The sequence below is a fragment of the Spermophilus citellus genome (genome assembly GCF_964194105.1).
Source record: "Spermophilus citellus genome assembly, chromosome: 11".
Taxonomy (NCBI): Eukaryota; Metazoa; Chordata; class Mammalia; order Rodentia; family Sciuridae; genus Spermophilus; species Spermophilus citellus.
The window spans coordinates 92,198,553-92,218,692 of record NC_138192.1 but is presented as its reverse complement, the minus strand read 5'-3'; the positions used below and the strand labels follow the sequence as shown (position 1 = coordinate 92,218,692).

Here is a 20,140-nt window from a genome sequence, read left to right as displayed (position 1 = left end):
CTGAAAACTCATATGTGAGATAATGCAAGGATTTTCAGAGGCAAAAGGAACAGATTGTGAGAGATATAACCTATGTCACTGGATTAATCCACTGATAAAAATACACTGGGTGGTAATGGTGGGCAGGTAGGGTGTGGCTGGAGGAAGTAGGTCACTGGGGGCCTTCTGCCATGATGTTTTGCCTCACCTGGGTCCCAGAGCTGTGGAGTCAGCTGTCTATGGAGCAAGGCTTCTGAAACCATAAGCCAAAATAAACTTCCTACTCTACCTTGTTCTTGCCATGTCTTTTGATCACAGTGACAAAAAATGCTGACTAAAACAGTATTATAGAACCAAGGACATTTTAATATATTGCTCATGTAGGGGACTTAAAAAGATTATCAGACGCTAATCCAGAAACTCATGTTCTTCCTTTAATAAATGTGTTTCTCAATATTTGACTATCTGTCCCATGATCAATGTTTAAGATTCACTATTTTAGTCTTCTAATCTTAAACAAACAATAATCCCAAACAAACTAAAAATGAAAAATGTCTCTGAAAATAATCAGAGGTTATGGTATTTTCCCCTAAACTGCCATAGAACATGGAGGTCACTGAAGGGGAATCTGCCCATAGGAAACTACGTAAATAAGACTAAAATCTTGGCATTGGCCTAGCACTGTGGGGTGCTCTGGTATCTCCAGAATTCTGGAGTCTGAAGCAGAAGGCTCACTTAAACCCAGGGGTTCCAGACCAGTCTGGACAACATATCAAGACAGGACTCTGAGATTCTGTCTCAAGCAAAATAAAAACATACAAACAACAAACAAACAAACAAACAAAAAACAGGGTGGAACTAAGTTACTTCAAGTACCTTTACAGAGGTTCTGAAACCTTGAGAAATAATGGCTCAAGATCACCCAGGATTTCAGGGAGCCCTTGGGACTTAGACCTGAAATTGGACTTAGACCTGAAATTGTCTGTACATACATGTAGCTGTGCATCTTTCTGGGGGCATCATTTTTTTTTTTTTTTTTTGGATACCAGGGATTAAACTCAGGGGAACTCAACCATTGAGACACATCTCCCACCCTATTTTGTATTTTATTTAGAGACGGGGTCTCACTGAGTTGTTTAGCGCCTAGCCTTGCTGAGGGTGTCTTTGAATCTGAGATCCTCCGGTGTAAGCTTCCTGAGCTACTGGGATTATAGGCATATGTTACCACGCCCGGCTCTAGGGGCATTGATAACCTCCTCCACTAGGTTCCCAAAGGACCATAGAATTTTCCTAAAAGGTAATATTATTAATTATTTAAATGCTACAGATTTATATTTAAAATGATGCATGGACATGTTAAATTATTCTAAGAGATCACATCTCTCTCAATTTAAATAGCATGATATTATGAGGTAGAGATTGAATGAAGCTTTACATTCAAATATATATAATACTGTTGACATTGAAAGGTTTCCAAACATCCACTTATTTCATGGTGTAAGTTGGAGATCAGAATACCATATGATAATTAAGTTACAAAAATACATTAAGATTCTCATACTTACCCAAATCATTAGTAAATTCATTGGATTCTTCTCCAAAAATATTTTTTTCCAAGCCTGGAAACTGAATGATTCAGAATATGATAAAAAGTAAAACAACAACTAAAACCTACACACATGTTCAATTCCCAATAGATTTCCATCTTACATTTCAAGTTAAACACAATTACATCTGAATTTCAGAAATTTCCAAATGTACAAACCAAATCAAGTATAAAAATGACACCAGCTTGGTCAGGTGCTTAGTTCTCTAATATTTTCCTGTCCCTTTGCCTCTCTAAATCCAAATCGTGGTTGAAGTCTGGTTTTCTTATGTCTTGTTATCCTACTGTAGAAAGGCCCTAAAGCTAGGATGCTTGCAAAGGAGATACTGTAACTATCATCTTAAACAGCACCCTAGTACTTTATAAAAGTTAATATTATTGATCAAGTGCCTGAAATTATTGAGACTAGATAGAAGAGATAGGAGGGTAATGTTAGATTTTGTTTTTCACTTTCAAGTATGTTTCTGCTCCTGTTAGAAATACCGTTAGTTTTCAGGATAGGAAGATATAGGAAGGAAGGGGGGGGGGAATAGAACTTTATTGACTGATAATTTGTGCATCAATATAAAGTGAATAAATGGAGTCAAGAATCTTCTCTCATCTCTGTATGATTAGGAAACTTTCAAATATATTTTTCTTCTGACCCTCAGTAGTGAGGATAACTTTTCTCAAAATATTTGCTGAAGCATGCCTATAATCCTCAGGAGGCTGAGGCAGGAGGATGGCAAGTTCAAAGTCAGCCTCAGCAACTTAGTGAGACCCAAAGCAACTTAGCAAGACCTTGTCTCACAAAAAAACAAACAAACAAACAAACAAACAAACAAAACGCTGATGTGGTTCACTGGTAGAAAGCCCTAGGCTCAATCCCCAGTATAAAAAAATTAAAATTAAAAAATAAAAATTGCCTTGTGATGTGCATGATGTTCTTAGGGAATAAAAGTAAGGAGATGCTTTAAATACTTAAGCCCAGTCATCTGCAGATGTCCAAAAGCTTTAATAATGCCCAGAACCACTTGGAGGTTTATTTTTTTGTTTATTTTGTTTTTGCTTTTTGTTGTTGTTGTTATTTTTTTCTGTTTTGCAAGATGGTACAAGCCAATGAGGGCTGGCAACCATCCTATTCTTCAAGGATGGAAGCTCAGTCTCCAAGCCTGCTTAAACATCTGTTTCTGAGGGACCAAGGCATAAGGGTCATGAAATAAAAATATTTCATATAATTGAAAAGGAAAACTATTTGTTCATAAGTTCTGACATTTACTTCATAAATGAATGACTATCTGAACTTGTTATAATGCTCTGTGGCAAATATTAGTCCATAAACTAATCAATGTCGATACACATCTAATCCAACCATCATTTGTACTCATTTATCTTGAGCAGTAATAAACAAAAATAAGTTTGCTTCATTTATTTTATCTAAGCCAGATATAACAGATATTACAGGGTATAAGAAAATCAAAGTTGGCAGAAATTTCATGGCGTCATTGATTCTTATCACCTGCCTGTGGTTAAGATTTCACTTAAATGATGCCCCATATTTTAAGCACTTCTTAGAAAATATTCCAATAATTTAAAATGTTTTATGTCACAAAGTTCTATCCTCCCAAGCTAAACAGAATTATTAGATCATCATTTAAAAGGCAATATTACTATTGAACGTAGACATTGGAAGTTGGGTGCAGTGGCACACACCTGTAATCACAGTGGCTCCAGAGGCTGTGGCAGGAGGATCATGAGTTCAAAGTGAGCCTCACCTACTTAGCGAGGCCTTGAGTAAAATATTAAAAAGGGTGGGGATGTGGCTCAGTGGTTAAGTGTCCCTGAGTTCAATCTCTGTTACCAAAAAAAAAGGAAAGAAGAAGAATGTAGACTCTGGAGCCAGTTTGCCTGCGTTCAAAAACTTGACTTGCCATTCATTTTCTGTGTAACCTTAGGCAACTTACTTAAGCTCTCTGTGGTCCCTTTTTTCATTCACTACATTGGGATAATTGCTCTTAAGTCATAAGATTGTTACAAGGGCTAAATAAGTTACCCTTTTCAAAGCCCTTAAAACAATGCCTGTCACACACTTAGCATTTATAAGTGTCTGTTATCATCATTAGTATTATCTCTACTACTATTATTACTATTACTGCTACCACTACTACTATTACCACTTCTACTTATGAATACTGTTTTGTGATTCAGCTCAAGATACCCAGAATCATAATCACTGTTAGTTATGACAATGTTTTCCTAGTAGTAGAACAAAGGGAGACTTCATTCAGCTACAAACCCCATAAGCAAGGCAAATATTAGATACATGAGTAAGTCCAAAAGATGAGACTTACTATACCAAGTTTAAAAAATAAACCAAAACACAGGCTACAAAACAATGTGCTTTCATTTCTGATGAGATGAATGATAGGAGTCATGCGCACACATACACAAAGAAAGGAAACATTTTAATAATATTTAGCAAAACATAGTTGTGGTTTTTTTCTAGTTGCAGGATTAAGAGAGCTCAATTTTGTTTGTGTTTCAGAGAACATATATTATTCACTAAGAAGAAACTCATTAATAAAAGAAAGGTTTTTGTGATTATTATTTTCTTTTCTGTACTTTAAAGATTTTCTGCAGTAAACATTTTTTCCAGCATTATAATCCTATCAAGGGACAGGGGGACCCAAGATATTTATTGAATCCAAGATGCTAATATTCTGAAAAGGAATAAAAGTCATGCTATTCTATGGTGGTGGGGGGAGCCACAGAGGCAAGTATTTTACAATTACCTTGGCCATAACCTCTCTTACCTTGTTCTCCATATTCTGTTTTATAACTTCCTGCACCAGTACATCAGCCAGGGTCTTGAAATCAACTGTGAACTTCTTGTTCTTTTCTCCCTCCTTCTTTTCTTCAATGAGCAGCTGGAAGAGAGCTTCCTGCTGCCTGCATGCCCGGGCGATGTTGGCAGCTTTCTCTGAGACACGGAGCAGTTCCTGGAGGACCTCTGACATTTCTGAACTTTGGTTTTCAGTGGCAGCTTCTGGTGGAATCGGCTCCCACTCTCTGGGCTGTCAGCTGTAAAGTGCAAGAATGTGAAAGAGAAAGCAGTTCAGAGAGTGATGTCAGGGTGCCTCACACTACCAGCCACTTGGCAGGCAGTCAACCTGGTCAGCATTGCTGAACAGCTAGTAGATAACATAATCACAGCCTCAGAGTGGAAGGCTGTACCTATAAGCTGAAATTTAAAACTTAGTGTTTAAAATCTTGAAAAAAATGATTGCATTCTCAAAAATACATTATACAAAGAACTGAATTATCAGTCTGAGAAAAATCCTTGAATGAGAATCTATATTATCTTTACAGAGTCCCACACAGACAGGTAGACAGAGCACAGTGTTAAAGGAAAGCCAGATTCTTGCAATGACCCTAGTCTGAGCACAGAGACTCAACAGTAGGACTAAAGCAGTGTTCTTTTTCTCACCCTGAAGGAAGAAGAGAGAAGTGGGACAGACTTATGCTCTCAGTTCCAGGGCAACTTTCTCAAGTATTAAGTAGCAAGGCAGCAAGCACTGTTGTGTCCTGCAAGACTCTAAGGCCACTGCTGGGCTAGCAGCACAAGCCATCTCCTAGCCAACTTATCCCTGCCCCATTAAAAAAAAGAAAGAAAAAAAATCCTATTATCTATAGACTCCTCCTACCAACTGAAAGTCTAAACAGCAAAACACTGAGACTTGCAACTTGTTGGAACTTGAAAAGTCCTGGCTTCTAAAGTTTCAGGCTACCACGCCTTGATCTATCTCTTGGGCCTATCTTGCAATTAGAGAAAATTTTTCACCCCTTAATAGTAGCTACCTCATATTAAAAGCTTGAATAAGTCCCAGTTTCTTGTTGTGGGAATGACTATGAGGATTTCCTTCCCTATTCTACAGTTTGAGAAACGGAAGCTTCGGGAGGTGAAGTCACTTCTTCAGGGTTACAAAAGACAAACTGTACAGGGCTCAGCAGTGGTCATACCGACACTTGAGCCCTTTATCATCATAGGAGACAGTTTCCTTCATAGAAAGAAGTTTCCTGAATGGACTCCCAGAGACTGAAAATTAGAACAAATATAAAGATACTAATGCAACAGGGTTAACTGTGAATTGTCACAGTTAGTTCATCTTAAGTTTGCAAACAAAATATGTTCTCCTCGTTGTATGATTATGGGTTAACCAGCATGAGAAAATGTGTCCAACCTAGACAGTAATAAAAGGACAGTGGGTAAACAATGAGACATCTTCTTTCTGGTTTTATATGTTTTAAAGTTAACATTCACCCTTGGAGGAGGCACTGATGCACGCATGCTCACAAACAAGCAGGTGTCCAGAGGGCAATCAACAGAAGGGTATCAAGGTCCCTACAGAAGACAGCACATTTTTAGTCTGTAACTCCAATCTTTCCTTAATTTGGATTAAGGAAATGAGTTGAGTTAAAGTATTTCTGCACACAGTGAGTTAATATTATTTATAGTAAGAAAAAGTTGAAAATAATCTCAAACATTGGTAAAATATAAGATAAAATACTATGAGGTCAGAAAAATCATGTTTATGAGGAATACTGAATAATATGGAAATGTGCTAATGCTACAGTGTCAAATGGAAAATCACCTATGATCATATGTAGAGTAATAGTATATTATCAATATTTGTTTACACTGAAAGAGTGAGAAAGAAGAGAGAATAGTAGGTGGTGGTTGAATGATAGTTTTTGCCGAGTAGTGAATTGCATATGACTTTTTTCCATTAGGATTTTCTATAATTTTCAAATATTCTATAGTAAACATATAATGCTTTTATAATAAGCAATGACATTTAAAGTATCTTAAGGTAAGTGTCCAAATAAAACACAACAACACTTTGTGGTAGCAACACAAAAAGCTCCTGGGAGGTAGAGAGGTGTACTTAAAACTAAAAAACATCTTCCTACTTTAAATGGTTTTTCTTTCGGGAATGAATGATATGTTGGAAGATTCACTTCAATTAACTTGAACCTACACATTAAGAAAAAGAGTTTCATTAGTAAGCTAAGGCACTTTTGAGAAATAATTTTATGGCATATATGACATGTATATGGCACAAATTAAAATAATGTATAATCAACACATGGAAATATGCATACATATTCCCAGTATATCATAAGCCCTGAGAGATAAATTATAATTTCTTAATAAATATTTTGCAGTTATATAAGTTAAGGAACAAGAACCAAAGAATCAATAGTATCCAATTAACTTTTTATCTTAAAAGGATGAAGATATTAAGGAGTCAAATTTGCAAGCTTTCAAGATAAACAATATCAGACCTGATATATAATCAGCTATTATACTCAATATTAAAACCAATTAATATTTTTCTGAAAAGATGCACTGTACCAACTACACTGTTAGATAGCCTCTGACACATTTCCTGCCCCCAGGAATTGAGTTCTTCCTCTTTGGACCGGACCTTTATTTCCTCAGTGACTGTTGTTCCCACCTGAGCAGTTGCTGCTTAGCAAGCCCGGCCACTTGACCAATGGGGGAGAACTATCAGCCACAGACTGTAGTCCTGTAACGAATAGATTACATATTTTATAAATTCTTAGCATAATAATCATGTTTTTCAAGTCCAAAGATATCCCAAAGTTCAACCTTAACCACTGTTTATTCCAAACTGAGGGATCACTATATTTTGTCAAGCTCCAAGAGGAACTACCCAGTTTTAGGTTGACACTACACTTTCTCCAGTCATCTGAACCAACCTAGCCCTTCTTCAGATATTTTTCCTTCTCCAGTTCCCCAGATCTCTTACAAAAATTATATATAAATCCTACAGCCCCAACACAAGACTTTCCAGGTAACCAATACAGTGATGCATGCTTGTAGTCCCCATTCTCCCTACTTGGGAGCCTGAAGCATGAGGATCACTTGAGCACAGGCATTTGAGACCAGATAGATGACATAACAAGACCCTGTCCCAAAACATTAAAAAAAAAAAGACTTCCTAATTAATTTTCACAGCTGACCTACTACTTTCTGATTGAACAAACCATTTCTTCCAATCAAGTCATCATACTATACTTCTCTGTAAGCTGTTTCCTCATAGCTCTCTCCATCTATTCTCAATTCAGTTCATGCAAGCAAGAAGGGATCCCTGGAGGGAAAAAAAAAAAAAAAAGAAAAGAAAAGAAAGAAAGAAAAAGGAAGAAGGGAACATTGAACAATTCATCCTGACCTTGAATACTTGAGAAAAACAGTATTCAATTAACTTTTTATCTTAAAAGGATGAAGATGTTAAGGATTTCTCTATAGAGAAATTGAGGGCTACATCCAATACAGGATTTCTCCAGCTTTACATGGAAATTATCTTTGAGATGATTTTAAAAAGAAAGGTTTTCACTTTACACACTTATTTTGGCTGTCATTTCAAGAGTAGCAGGTATCCTGGTGGAAACCTAAAGTTCTATTATTAGTTGTAGGTATAATAGATGCTCGTGGTTCTATTAGTAGCTATTCTCGTGCATGGATAGGCCAAAGTTGAAACATTTACTAGGTGCTTAATATATGTCAGGCATCTTCTAAGCACTTCAAATATATTAGCACACTTAATTCTCACACAACCCTATGAAATATGTATTATCTCCACTTTACAGATTAAGAAACTGAGGTATAAGGAGGTTAAGGAATTTGCCCCCAAATCACACAGCTAGGAAGTGGCAGGACAGGATTCAAGCCCTGCAAGCTGACAAAGCCTATGCTGTTAAGCATTACTCTAGCCAATGAAATTGTTCTCCACAAATTGTCAATTGTTAAAGAAATTAATGATTATTATATAATAATCCTAAGCACATTATTATGATGTACAATATACAGCAAAAAATGCACATAGCTAATGTCCATCACCAGTCAGAGCATTATAGCTCACTAATTGACACTTTACTTCCCTTTTACTCTCAGAAAAACCCTTTCTTCAGCTGATCCTCAGACTCACTGTAAAGTACCCTACTGAGTAATAAAAGTTCATCCATCAGTTCCACTGATGTCTCCCTTAACCATCTTCATATAAGTAGTGGTAGGGGCCTAAGAGGAATTTAAGGAACAGATTTATTTTCTCATAGTTTTGGAGACTACAAGTCCAAGATCAAGATGTTAACATGATTAGTTCCTGAGGTTTTCCTTGGCTTGCAGACATTCCTTCTCATTATGGCCTCTCCCAGTCTTTCTTCTCTGGGCACAAATCTCTGGTCACTCCCTCTTATAAGGATCCCAGTCAGATTAGATTAGGGCCCATCCATCTGATCTCATGTAGCCTTTAAACGTTCTTTCTCCAAATATACTTATTTCCTGGTAGCCTTGGTGGACTAGGTCTGGGATCCCTTTAGGTACTAAAATATGTGCATGTTCAAGTCTCTTAAATAAAAATGGCATAATATTTATTTGCATATAACCTATGCACGTCCTCCTGTATGCTTTCAGGGCTTCAATGTAAGAATGTCAGAGGAACACAATTCAGCTTGCAATACCTCTCCTGATAGAGAGGCCTCAATGATTTTAGCCAATGCCAACACAATCTATGTCTTTCTCTTTTGTTTTCTGGTCAAATAATAAAAGTTAGAGTTTTATTCCCCACTCAAGTGGTCAACAATTTTGTGAGATAAACTTTCTTCCCAGAGCTCTTCACTTTAACAGCAAAATACCACACGATGCAGTGAGCATTGAAACGAATTCTCTCATAAGCCATGATTTGTAACATCCTATTTTCAGTCACATTTCAGCAAAATAGGCTTAAAGAAATTTCATTCTTCACCATCTCACACTCAATGTATATCTACATGTTAATATTAAATTGTGTCATAATGTCAGGGTTGGTCTCTAGTTTTTGTGTTCTTGTCACAAAAGTAGTTGGAGAAATATTGAAAAAATTAAAGCATTTCAGAAAAAAAATCAAAATATCTCTACAAAGATAAAATTCAACTTTAATTTGTAGCCATTCTTTCATCTCATTGGAACAGCAGAGGTTTAAAAGTCACATCTGGGGCTGGACACTTTGTTGTACACCTCTAACCTCAGTTAGTTACTTGGAAAGCTGAGGCAGGAGGATCACAAGTTCAAGGCCAACTGGGCAACTAAGTGAGACTTTAATCTCAAAAAAAAATAATAAAGCTCAGTCATAGGTAGATGCTTGCCCAGCATGCATGAATTCTGGGTTCAATCCCCAGTACTGCCAAAAAAAAAAAAAAAAATCATATCTGGGACTAGGAGAGTAACTCCGTGGTAGAGTGCTGGTCTACCATGCACAGGCCCTGGGGTGGATCCCTAGCAACATAAGAGGAAAAAAAGGAGAGAGGGAGAAAGATGGTGAGGGGAAAGGGGGAGGGAAGAAGGGAGAGGGGGAGGGAAGAAGGGAGAGAGGGAGGGGGATGGGGGATAGAGAAAAAGAGAGAGAGAGAGAATATATCTTATCTGAATAGTTGATGCATATTTCAGAAGTGATAATTAACATAGTGGGAAGGATAAAGGTTTTAAGTGGACCTGACTCAAGACCTAGTTCTGCCCCTACCTGCCCTTACATGGAAATTATCTTTGAGATGATTTTTCAAGAAATTTGCTTAGTTTCTCTGAGCCTCTCTTCATCATAATATGAAGATAATACCATGCAGTGATGCAATGAAGATCTAATGAGCTATTGTAGATAATAATCAAAGGCATCTATGACAATTAAACACAACCTCACAAAAACCATAGTCACATGTCCTTACTTGAAAAAAAATAAGAGGTTGGCAAGTTTATATGGGTCACTGAAATCTTTTCTGAAAATGTATTAGTCCATTAAATCAAAAGCCTGGGAACTACTTGTAATTCTCTGAATAACCCTGAATGAAGTTCTTATGTAGGCCAGACCTGATTGCTTTGCCTTCTGGGCATCTGGGTGAAAACTCTGGTTCTTGGAGGCTGGGGGATTGCTCTAGCTTCATGGCAGACCATCTGCAGGGAGACACTTTTCTGTCAGGGGGATATTTTGCCAGGGGAATTTGTGAGGATTCCCAGGGCACTGTCTGTGCACTGTCTGTGCCTTTTTGTTGTCCACAGTGATAGAAATGTGACACAGAGATAAAGGCCCTCAACAAAATGAACTGCTCTCTAACAAATGGCAAGTGAATCAAAGTATTTTGTTGACATTCCCTTCTTCCAGCAGATGATTCAACACTTCTTTCTACAGAGCCTACACTTTTGCCCCACTGCCCATTCCTATCCTCATTCAGTCTTTCACTCATCCTCTCTCAGCAATGGCAATCACCAGGCATTATGCATGGCCCTGCCTGACAGCCATGGCTGCTGGGGCAAAAGGCCTGGCTTCCACAAAGTACATGCGTGTCTTATAAGAAGGTGCTTGTCCTGACCTCTCTCAAAGAGGCTCAGCTTTCTAGGAGTCTCCTAGATGGACACATGTGAAGTTGTGACTAGCGCTCTATTTAGTTTGAATTGCTATGATCCAGAAATTTTCCTTGTACACCTAACCCTAACAAAGTCACGCAAGTAAGTAGGGGAAGCAGATTTCATTCCATCTCTCCTTTGTTCCATACTTTACCTTCAGGGAGTAAAGATTAGAGGCCATCATGGCAAAAGGGAAGGGAATAGAAGCAGCCCCCAAAGACAGCATAGGCCTCAATTTGTTGTACAGCTTACTAATAGTCACCTCCTCCGATAGCCCTGTGACTGCTCATCTACCCACCCGGTTATCTCGGCCAGGGGAAAGTGGACTACAAGCATTCAATGCAACTCTTGAGTTCATTGGAAACTAAACTGTCTTTCCAGTGTACAAGCTTTGTTTAACTTTTAGGTACTTGACTGTCCAATGTTTCTCAGAAGCCAGTGAGTCTTATAGTATGGGACCACCTGTACTTTTTTGGTGTTGTATTACTTTAATGTGGGTGGAACTGCCATTATTGCACCCTAGGGCTGATTAAGTTTTACCTTTTAACAGCTGATTTCCCATTTTCTACCCACTTACTCTCCTGCTCTGAGGATACTATATATTTGTACTTGCTGTTCCCTCTGGTTGATGGGACTTTCCTCTTATTTTGTCTACTTAATGGTCACTCACCCTCTCAGAATCAGTTCAGGGGCAAGAAACTTTAAATAGACACTGCCTTAAAGAGGGTATCCAAAAAGGCAAAGAACATATGAACAGGCAGCCTACTTTATTAGTAATGAAGAAAATGCTACTTAAAATTTCAACAGGATACCCCCACTTAACCAATGGAATAGTTAAAATTAAAAAGTCTAAAATTTTTAAAGTTTGGTGATATACAGAGCAATGGGAACTCTTACACAGTGCTGGCATGAAATTGGCATAACCATTTTGGAAAACCATTTGTAATTTGTTGAATGCAAGTAAACCTGTGAGCCAGCAATTTCTTCTGGACACATATACCCAACAGAAGTTCATGCAAGTGGGTATCAAGAGATACATTCAAGGGTATTTATTAGCAGCATTATTCTAATAATCTAGCACTGATAATAACCCAAGTAACCATAAATAACAAGTGAAACTAGCATAAACACATTCATACAGCACTGCATTAATTAATGAACCACTGCAATTAGGCAACAACATGGATGCATCTCACAAAGGCACACTGTTCTCAAAGAATTCAGATATGAAAGATATACACTGTGCTGTTTAATTTATTCACAGTTAAAAAACAGGCGAAATTAGTTCATGGTGTTAGATGTCACTATGGTGGTTACCGTTGGAAAATAAGGAGGGATTATTGGTGGGGGGATGTAAAGAGACTTTCAGGCCCTGGTAATGTTCTGGATCTGAGTGGGTGCACTGACTTTGAGTGAATTAATTAAGCATATTTTGAGAAATTCTATACTTTCAAGTATGTATTTCTAACTCAACACATGTGTTTGCGTGCATATGTGTGCACACGTGTATGTTTAGTGTTTGTGTAGAAGGATGAGAATCAGTTCAATTGTTGGCTCCTGCAGGAATGCCATTCCAGATCCCTTCATCTTGGGCTCCTGGACCACAGGAGACCAGAAGCAGGCCAAATCTCGATCCCAGCTCTCCATAACACTATACACTGGTTTACGTGGCTATTCTCTGTCTAGCAAGAGATTCAAAGTGTGGTTTCTTAGGACTCTTAACACATATTTCAGAAGTGTTCAATAAATGCCAGCTGATAATATTTTCTCTTAGCTTTGTAAATACAGAATTTTTGTCATAATGTTTACTATACTTGGATTTTATCAGCATTACCCAAATGCTATTCGGCACATGGGCCTATATTTGTTACATAAAAGTCTGTATATTCTAAATTCATTAAAAAAAAAAATCCACAACTGTATCTGGATGACTAGCAACAGAACTGCATTTTTTGAGCCCTGAATCAGATTCTGAAATTATACCGTCTCAGCTAAAGGTGATTTATCCTTGACAAAACCAATTTTTGTTAATTAAATCACGTAAAAGAGTGAGTTTGGTTTGTTAGAACAGACATTTACTTAACATTTCTCACTCTCTCCTCCTTAACCTTCAAAAGAAGACACATACCATTTCTAATGTGGTTAGTTTAACTCACTCTAGCTTTGTTGAGGTTACTAATGAACTACATTAGTCAACATTTTTGCTCACTGATGCTGCTCAAAGCAATAAGCTACACAGAGATGACTGATGTTCTCAAATATTGTTCTGGTAGCTTCTAAATGAGAGCTTGTGCTAAAGTAGTATTTTCCAAATAAGTGAGATCGAGAAGTAATTGGGACACATTAAAAATACAGATTTTTGCATTTTCTTCAGTAGGCATTGTTTCAATAAATCTGGGTTGAAAAAAGTCCCTCAGCTGATTTTTATATGACAACTAAAGGAAACACCAGGTATGACAGTGAGTCCACCCTGTCCATCACTGGTTACTTAGATGCAGAACAGGGACTCTGAAGGCTACTGCAATGAGGACAGCCTTGTCCTCAGGCTAAGTTGACTTACCCTGCTTTTTGTAACAGAAATTAAATGCTGGGTGGCAGGGGAACAAGTTGGTCTACATAATAACTCTTCTACATTAGCAAAACACTTGGGAAAAGCAGGCATTTCAGACTTCATTTGAAAATTATCATAAAGTATTCCATTTAGAAATAGTTTTAAACTGATAGTGATCCATTTTTTCCCTTCTTTTCCACAGTTTGGAACATTTTCTGCCTAGAACCTTTATTTATTTAGGTTTTTTTCTATCTGCTGTATTTCAACTATATCCTTAAACTTTTGTATGCTAACAGATGTTTTTAGAACAACTGTGGTGTTGTAAATGAAATCTGAAATAGGATGGAATATGAAAAATAAAAGTAGATTCAGGATAACTTTGTTAACTATAGGAAAGAAAAGACTTTTTAAAGACAACTCAAGGCAGTGAGAGGGGAAAAAAAAAGACAAGAAGTATTCCTTATAGAAAGAACCTCTTCCAGTAAAATATAATTTATAGTTTTGATCAATCTTTGAGTCAATTTGACTGTTTCTTTCTGAATGTAACTTTCTAGGTCTTCAAGGGATTCCCAGGTCAATTTATCTTTCCTTCTAAACTCTTGCAACATTTACTGGATGTACCAACTCATTTAACATTTGCTTTTTATTGTCTATAGAGGCCAGAGGAATGTGTGGTAAGGAAAAAAAACTCTTGCTTAGGCTGCAGGAGAGCTGGTTCTTAGGCTCTGCTTTGTCCTTCACCTACTGAGTGTTTAACCTTAGCCATGTGACTTAGGCTTTGGGGAACTTGTACGAAATGTTTATTCAAGTTCTGTCACATTCTAAGAACATCATATTAATGAATGGTTAATGCAGGTTATACTGTGACTTGTAATCCACAGAAAAATATAGTATTGTGCCTGACAATTTTATATAACAAATTTATTTGTCACCTCTTCTGTGTTCCTGATTAAACATATGAAAGCTTGCAAACTTGAGTAACTTATTTATAAATTTTACTAAAATGACTCCCCAACACCCCCCCATAAAAATGAAACTTGGCCATAAGAAAATGGTCAGTTATACATAAAAACTAATAAAATATATTAATTAATTTGTTTATTACATTATTGTTTATTATTTAATATTAATTTACCATCCATTTTTATCAACTTTTAATGATTGTTTTAGATTTTACAAATATAAAAAAGAAAGAGAAAACAGTTGGATAGGATGATTTCAATGGTCTGTTCCACTTAAAAATTTCTCTGTTTTTTATATCTACTTTTCCTATAAAAGATACCATGCTAAGTAAAATAAAGCAGCCTCAAAAATACAAATATTTAATGATTCCAGTTACATATGAGGTACTCAGAATAGTCACATTCACAAAGACAGAAAGTACAATAGTAGTTACCTGTCTGGGAGGAGAAGGTAATGGAGAGCTGCTGTTTAATGAGTATACTGTTTTAGTTTGGAATGATGAAAAAGTTTTAGAGATGGACACTGGTGATGGTTGCATAACAATGTGCATATAATTAGTGCTGCTGAATTGTGCACTAGTAAATGGTTAAGGGCTGGGGATGTGGCTCAGTGGTAGAGCACTTGCATAGCATGTACAAGGCCCTGGGTTCAATCCCCTGCACCACAAGAAAAAAAAATGTTAAAATGGTAAATTTAATATAATACAGATTTTACAGAAAAATTACAGGTTAAAGGAAATGCATGTTTTCAAAAGCATTTGACATTTATCATTTAAATAATGAGCATAATAAATATACGTTAATTGAATGAAAAAAAAGGTTGGGGTTAGAGTATGAAAATTAGGTTGAGAGAAAGGCGCTATTACTCTTGATGCTGATTTTGCACCATAATCACAATGTTTTTAATATTTATACTGTATGTTTATACATAGTGGTTTGGGTATGGATGAAGCAGTTAATAAACATAGTGAGAGGGTCTCATGCTCCCACCAAGTTACCAATTGGGGCTCCATGGCACAATCTACTGCTGTGAGTGCCTTCAGAGTAGGTACACATTCCATCTCTCCATGACAAACAGTGGGAGTTCTATCAATTGTCTGATTTTCATTTCATTAAACATATTTAAAAGGATTTTCTCAAACCAAAACTAATCTATAAAGGATTATTCATTATGCAAATTTAGTGTTACAACTATTAGAAAACATGAGTCCAAATATTTTTTTGTAGAACTTTCTAGAAGATATTATTACTTACATCTGCAATGATAAATAACTGGACCTAAAAATCCCCAGAATGTTAAAGTTCCAAGCAGAGATCACAGATTATGTATCCTTTATATGCTTCACATCTCTCCTAGCATTCTATTTATTTTTTCATTTTGTGGAAGAAAATGTTTATCTTTAACAGATGTTTACAAAATGTTGATTAGAGCAATACAGAATACTAAATGTGATATTTGCTTTTAAAGGAACATGAACTGATTAAAAAATTGTAGAACCTTTTATTGGAAAAGTTCAAAGTACTAAAAAGATATGAATAGCTCACTAAAGCCACAGTAATATATAAATATACTAATTGCTTGTGCATTCTTGCTGATTCTGCAACCTAAATAAATATATAAGCGGGTTAATATTTAATTTTCTTAATCTTATTTTTATATCCCCCACTCTTTGATATTCATAAGGCTTACAAATACAGATTTTAAATGCAGACTTTTAAATTATTCCCAGATCAAACTGGGATTATACAGATTCTTGCAAATTCCCGGGAGGAATTAACTAGAGGGGTTTTCTGGAATTTTGAAGATCAAATCTTCACTTAAAAAACACTAATAATGAAAACTTAGGGCATCACTTTAACTTTGATCTGTTTTCCTTGAGCAATATCAAAAGAACAATTTCCTGTGTTCACTTGAATTTAACTCCTTTGGTGTTAATTGTTGCTCTCATTTGCATTGAGGGAAATTTACCATTGTCACCTAAGAAAGGTACACGTTTAAATATCTGTTGGTAAAGTTAGCAAATATTTAAATTAATTTAAACTTGGATAATTTAGGAGATTTTAAATATTTCATTGATTAAGATTAAAACAAGCTAATAACTACATTCCCCTAAAAGGGAAAAAGGAAATAAAAAATAAAGAAAGGCAAAGAGAAAGAAAAAAGGGAAATATGTTTAATCCTCTATGTTGTCAATTTGTTTTTATGTACAACTACTATTTTCTTATGATCAAGTTTTTTTTTAATGGATTGGGAAGTCATTTTAATAAAAACTACAATTAAGTTACTTAAAGTTGCATGCTTTCCTTCCCTTTATTTAATCAGGAGCACAAGTAAATCTGACAAGTAAATCTGCTACATGGAAGAAATTATCAGGCACAATACTTTATTTTTCTGTGGATTACAAGTCACAGTAATCTGCATTAAATATTCATTAATACAATGTTCTTAGAACGTGACAGAACTTGAATTAACCCTGCATACCACGTAAAGGAAACTAAATTTATATGAAAATATGTTTACCAAACTCAACCACCAGAGGCTTGACTACAAAAGGATATAAAAGTTTGAGGTTTCCTAAATTAGTGATATCATCATATTAATAGAATCATCTTTCATTTAAGAATATTTTATGTAAAGGAATCTTAATAGGTTTTCATTCCAGCAACAGTCATTTTTTACCTGTTTTCCAAATCTATCTTTAAAAAAAAAAAAAGAAAAACTTACAATTTTAACATCTTTGCCTAGTTTAAGTATTCCCTCTCCCTTAGAAATTCTGAGTCAGGAAGCACCAAGCTGCAACCTGGGAATCTTTTTAAACCCCTCCCCCTCACTTGCCCATAGTCCTAGGTAATTTTTTTTTTTTTAAGAGAGAGAGAGAATTTCAATATTTATTTTTCAGTTTTTGGCGGATACAACATCTTTGTTTGTATGTGGTGCTGAGGATCGAACCCAGGCCGCATGCTTGCCAGGTGAGTGCACTACCACTTGAGCCACATCCCCAGCCCCAGTCCTAGGTAATTTTAAAAATCAGACACATTTGTGAAACACTACACTAATTGTGGGAGATGGGAAGCAAAGCATTTATTTCCAAACTCTGAGCCAAACAGGAATATCAACAGGAAGAGAGAGAGTTCCATTAGCTTCATTACTTATAATGAATTCAAGGTATTTGCATTAATTAAATTCAAGGTATTTTAACAAGGACATTAATAAGGACTTACATCTGGAAAAAGTTCTCATATACACCATCCCCACCTTTAAAAATGAAGATGTTTGTTTTTATTGATCACTTTATATAATTATCTTTTAAGCAATGTCTGTAAAACACAAAATAGAATAAGACATTTTCTAATTGTTTTTAGAGATAGAAATAAAAAGGGAAATACCTGTAGGATAAATTGCCATTTATTACTTGTTTCACCTGCCTTCTATGCCCAGTAAGAAATTACATTTTTAAAAAAGTGTTACAACAAATATAGTCATAATTTAAATTTGTAATACGCAGGTGGTGGTTTAGTTCAAAAGCTTGAAGAGGTAGTTTATTCTGTGCAAAAAGTAAAGTGTAACTTATATGCATCTTATGTAAACCATATGACTAAGAGTTAACTTCAAAAGTAGCATAAAAATTCTCAAAAACTTAAAGTATGTTCTGAATAAGATTACAAAAAATACTTGTATGGGAAAAAATGTTTCTTCTATTGCCTTTATTTTTCTCCTCATAGGGATATTTTTAAAGTTTAGAATGGGATCACTTAGCTAATTCATTAGTCATAGTAGTTGAGTGGATTATTTTCACCTTTTATATTATTATCAGGCTGGGCAAAGCCAATTCTTATCTACTTTGGTTTCAAACCCAGGAATTAAGGGGAAAGGGCCAAAATATGTTTTATTCATCATATAGTATGCATTTAAGTGGTCTGTCCACAAGGCCATAATCCACTATGCTTTTCAAGTAAACACCATCCACCCAGTGGGAACACATCTCTTTATTCAACACTTGAGAACTAGCTTTAAAACTGGAAGTCTCCAAGAAACACATGTGATTGTTTATAACTGTTTTCGTGGATGCACTAAATAATGTAGAGAAAATTTTCTTTCACGCTTTGTGTCTAACCTTCTACATGATTAGGCCAAACCGGGTTTAATTTTTTCCACCTATGCTCTGTCCATACCAACTAACTGCGCGTCTCACAAAACCGCCTCTCAAAATGCAGAAAAAATGTAAAGCAAGGAGGTAAAGATTTTTTTCTAAATATAGTTCCATCATGTTTACTTTACACTCATCAAGTAGGTCACGAGAGGCAGCCAACAGCTATCAGCATTTAGAAGCATCTCTCAAATGTACACGCTGCGACCAAGGGGCGCATGACAGTTATGCCATCTACCTGTTGAACCTGGGCTACTGCTCTCCACGACTGTCAAATCGGCTAAATCAGCTTATTCGACCTAGAAATGCTAATGATTGGATTAAAATAATAATAAAGTTGCTTGCTGCTCTGCCTTCCCGTCTCTGATTACTTTCGGGTCGCTACAGCAGAACCAAGGGCGCCGCGAGACCCGCGAGCTCCTCTGCTCTGCTGGCTGCAGCGGCGTTGCTGGGTGGGCAGCGCCAGGCCGGGGGCAGCCTCGCTGCAGGGACGGAGGACCTCACAGGCCGGGGCGCATAGGCAAGGAGTCCTCCCGGCCCAGATTGACTCACCTACCCTCCGGAGAGGCGATGGAACGCGCGCGGCTCAGCCAGCCCCAGCCCCAGATCCGAGGAGGAGGGAGATGGTGGCGGGGGAGCCGGTGGCTGGCGTAAAGAGGAAAACGTATTACCTAAGCCGGGGATGAGGAGCCGAGAAGGAGGCTACAGCCTTTCTCTTGAGAAACGGAAGAGGCGGGGGAGGAGAAAAGGAGGAGGAGGGAAATGATCCGGGGGAGGAGGAGGTGGCCCGGGTGTTGGAGGCTAGGAGAGGGGCGCCAGGCGTCCGGCCGCAGGCTCAGCTGGAGGACGAGGGGCGGGGAGGACGGCGGAGGTCACGGGAAGGGAGGGTGAAGCCAGGCCGACGCGCTGCCTAGCTTGGCCTCGGATTGCAGTGCTCAGCATCCGCCAGGTCGCCGCCCCCTCGTTTCCCCTCTAACTGTGGCGTGGAAAAGCGCGGTGACGCCTGCGGGCTTCTGCCGAGGGCTAGGGCATCCATGCCTGCCAGAGCCAGGCGTCCACCACGTCACACAAGTGGAGCGTGATGATTCGAATCCGAGGGCCAGGAAGAAAAGGACTCCCGGGGTCACCTCGTTGGCCGTTTTTGTTGTTTCCTTGTAACCGCCCACAAATTCATTTTAAAAATCTTCCCCTTTCATTCATTCATTCTCTTGGGGGATGATGGGTTTGACAGATGGGTTAGCAGCTGGGAAGATGGACTTCCTGCCCCGTGGTATTCAGGTCTCATTCTTCTAATAGCAATGTCAGGATGATCTGGATGTTCTTGAAGCCATAGCAGTCTGTTGTGGGCGCATGCCTCTTGAGGTTTGGGCCCAGGGCCACCTACGCCAAAAGTATCATGGGCAGAGAACTCACCTTCAATCCTGTAAACTGTGGTAGTTAGTGTACCTTAAGGAAGGC

At 37.4% G+C, this 20,140-nt stretch overlaps 1 protein-coding gene across 4 annotated transcripts in view; it reads right to left on the bottom strand.

Moving 5' to 3' along the window:
- The window catches only part of INPP1 (inositol polyphosphate-1-phosphatase), a 33,771-nt gene that overhangs the window by 7,417 nt on the left and 6,214 nt on the right, over positions 1–20,140 (bottom strand). The window contains exons 1-3 of one of the 4 annotated variants that reach the window (XM_081261949.1): positions 19,239–19,686; positions 4,378–4,645; positions 1,545–1,605 (exon numbers count right to left, since the gene is read on the bottom strand). In XM_081261949.1, the coding sequence (XP_081118075.1) occupies positions 1,545–1,605; positions 4,378–4,581 (265 nt within the window). In that variant the 5' untranslated portion in view covers positions 4,582–4,645; positions 19,239–19,686. Of the gene's footprint in view, positions 1–1,544; positions 1,606–4,377; positions 4,646–19,234; positions 19,687–20,140 lie in introns of those variants that run through there. The other 3 variants (XM_081261950.1, XM_081261948.1, XM_081261951.1) reach the window with 3 other exon arrangements.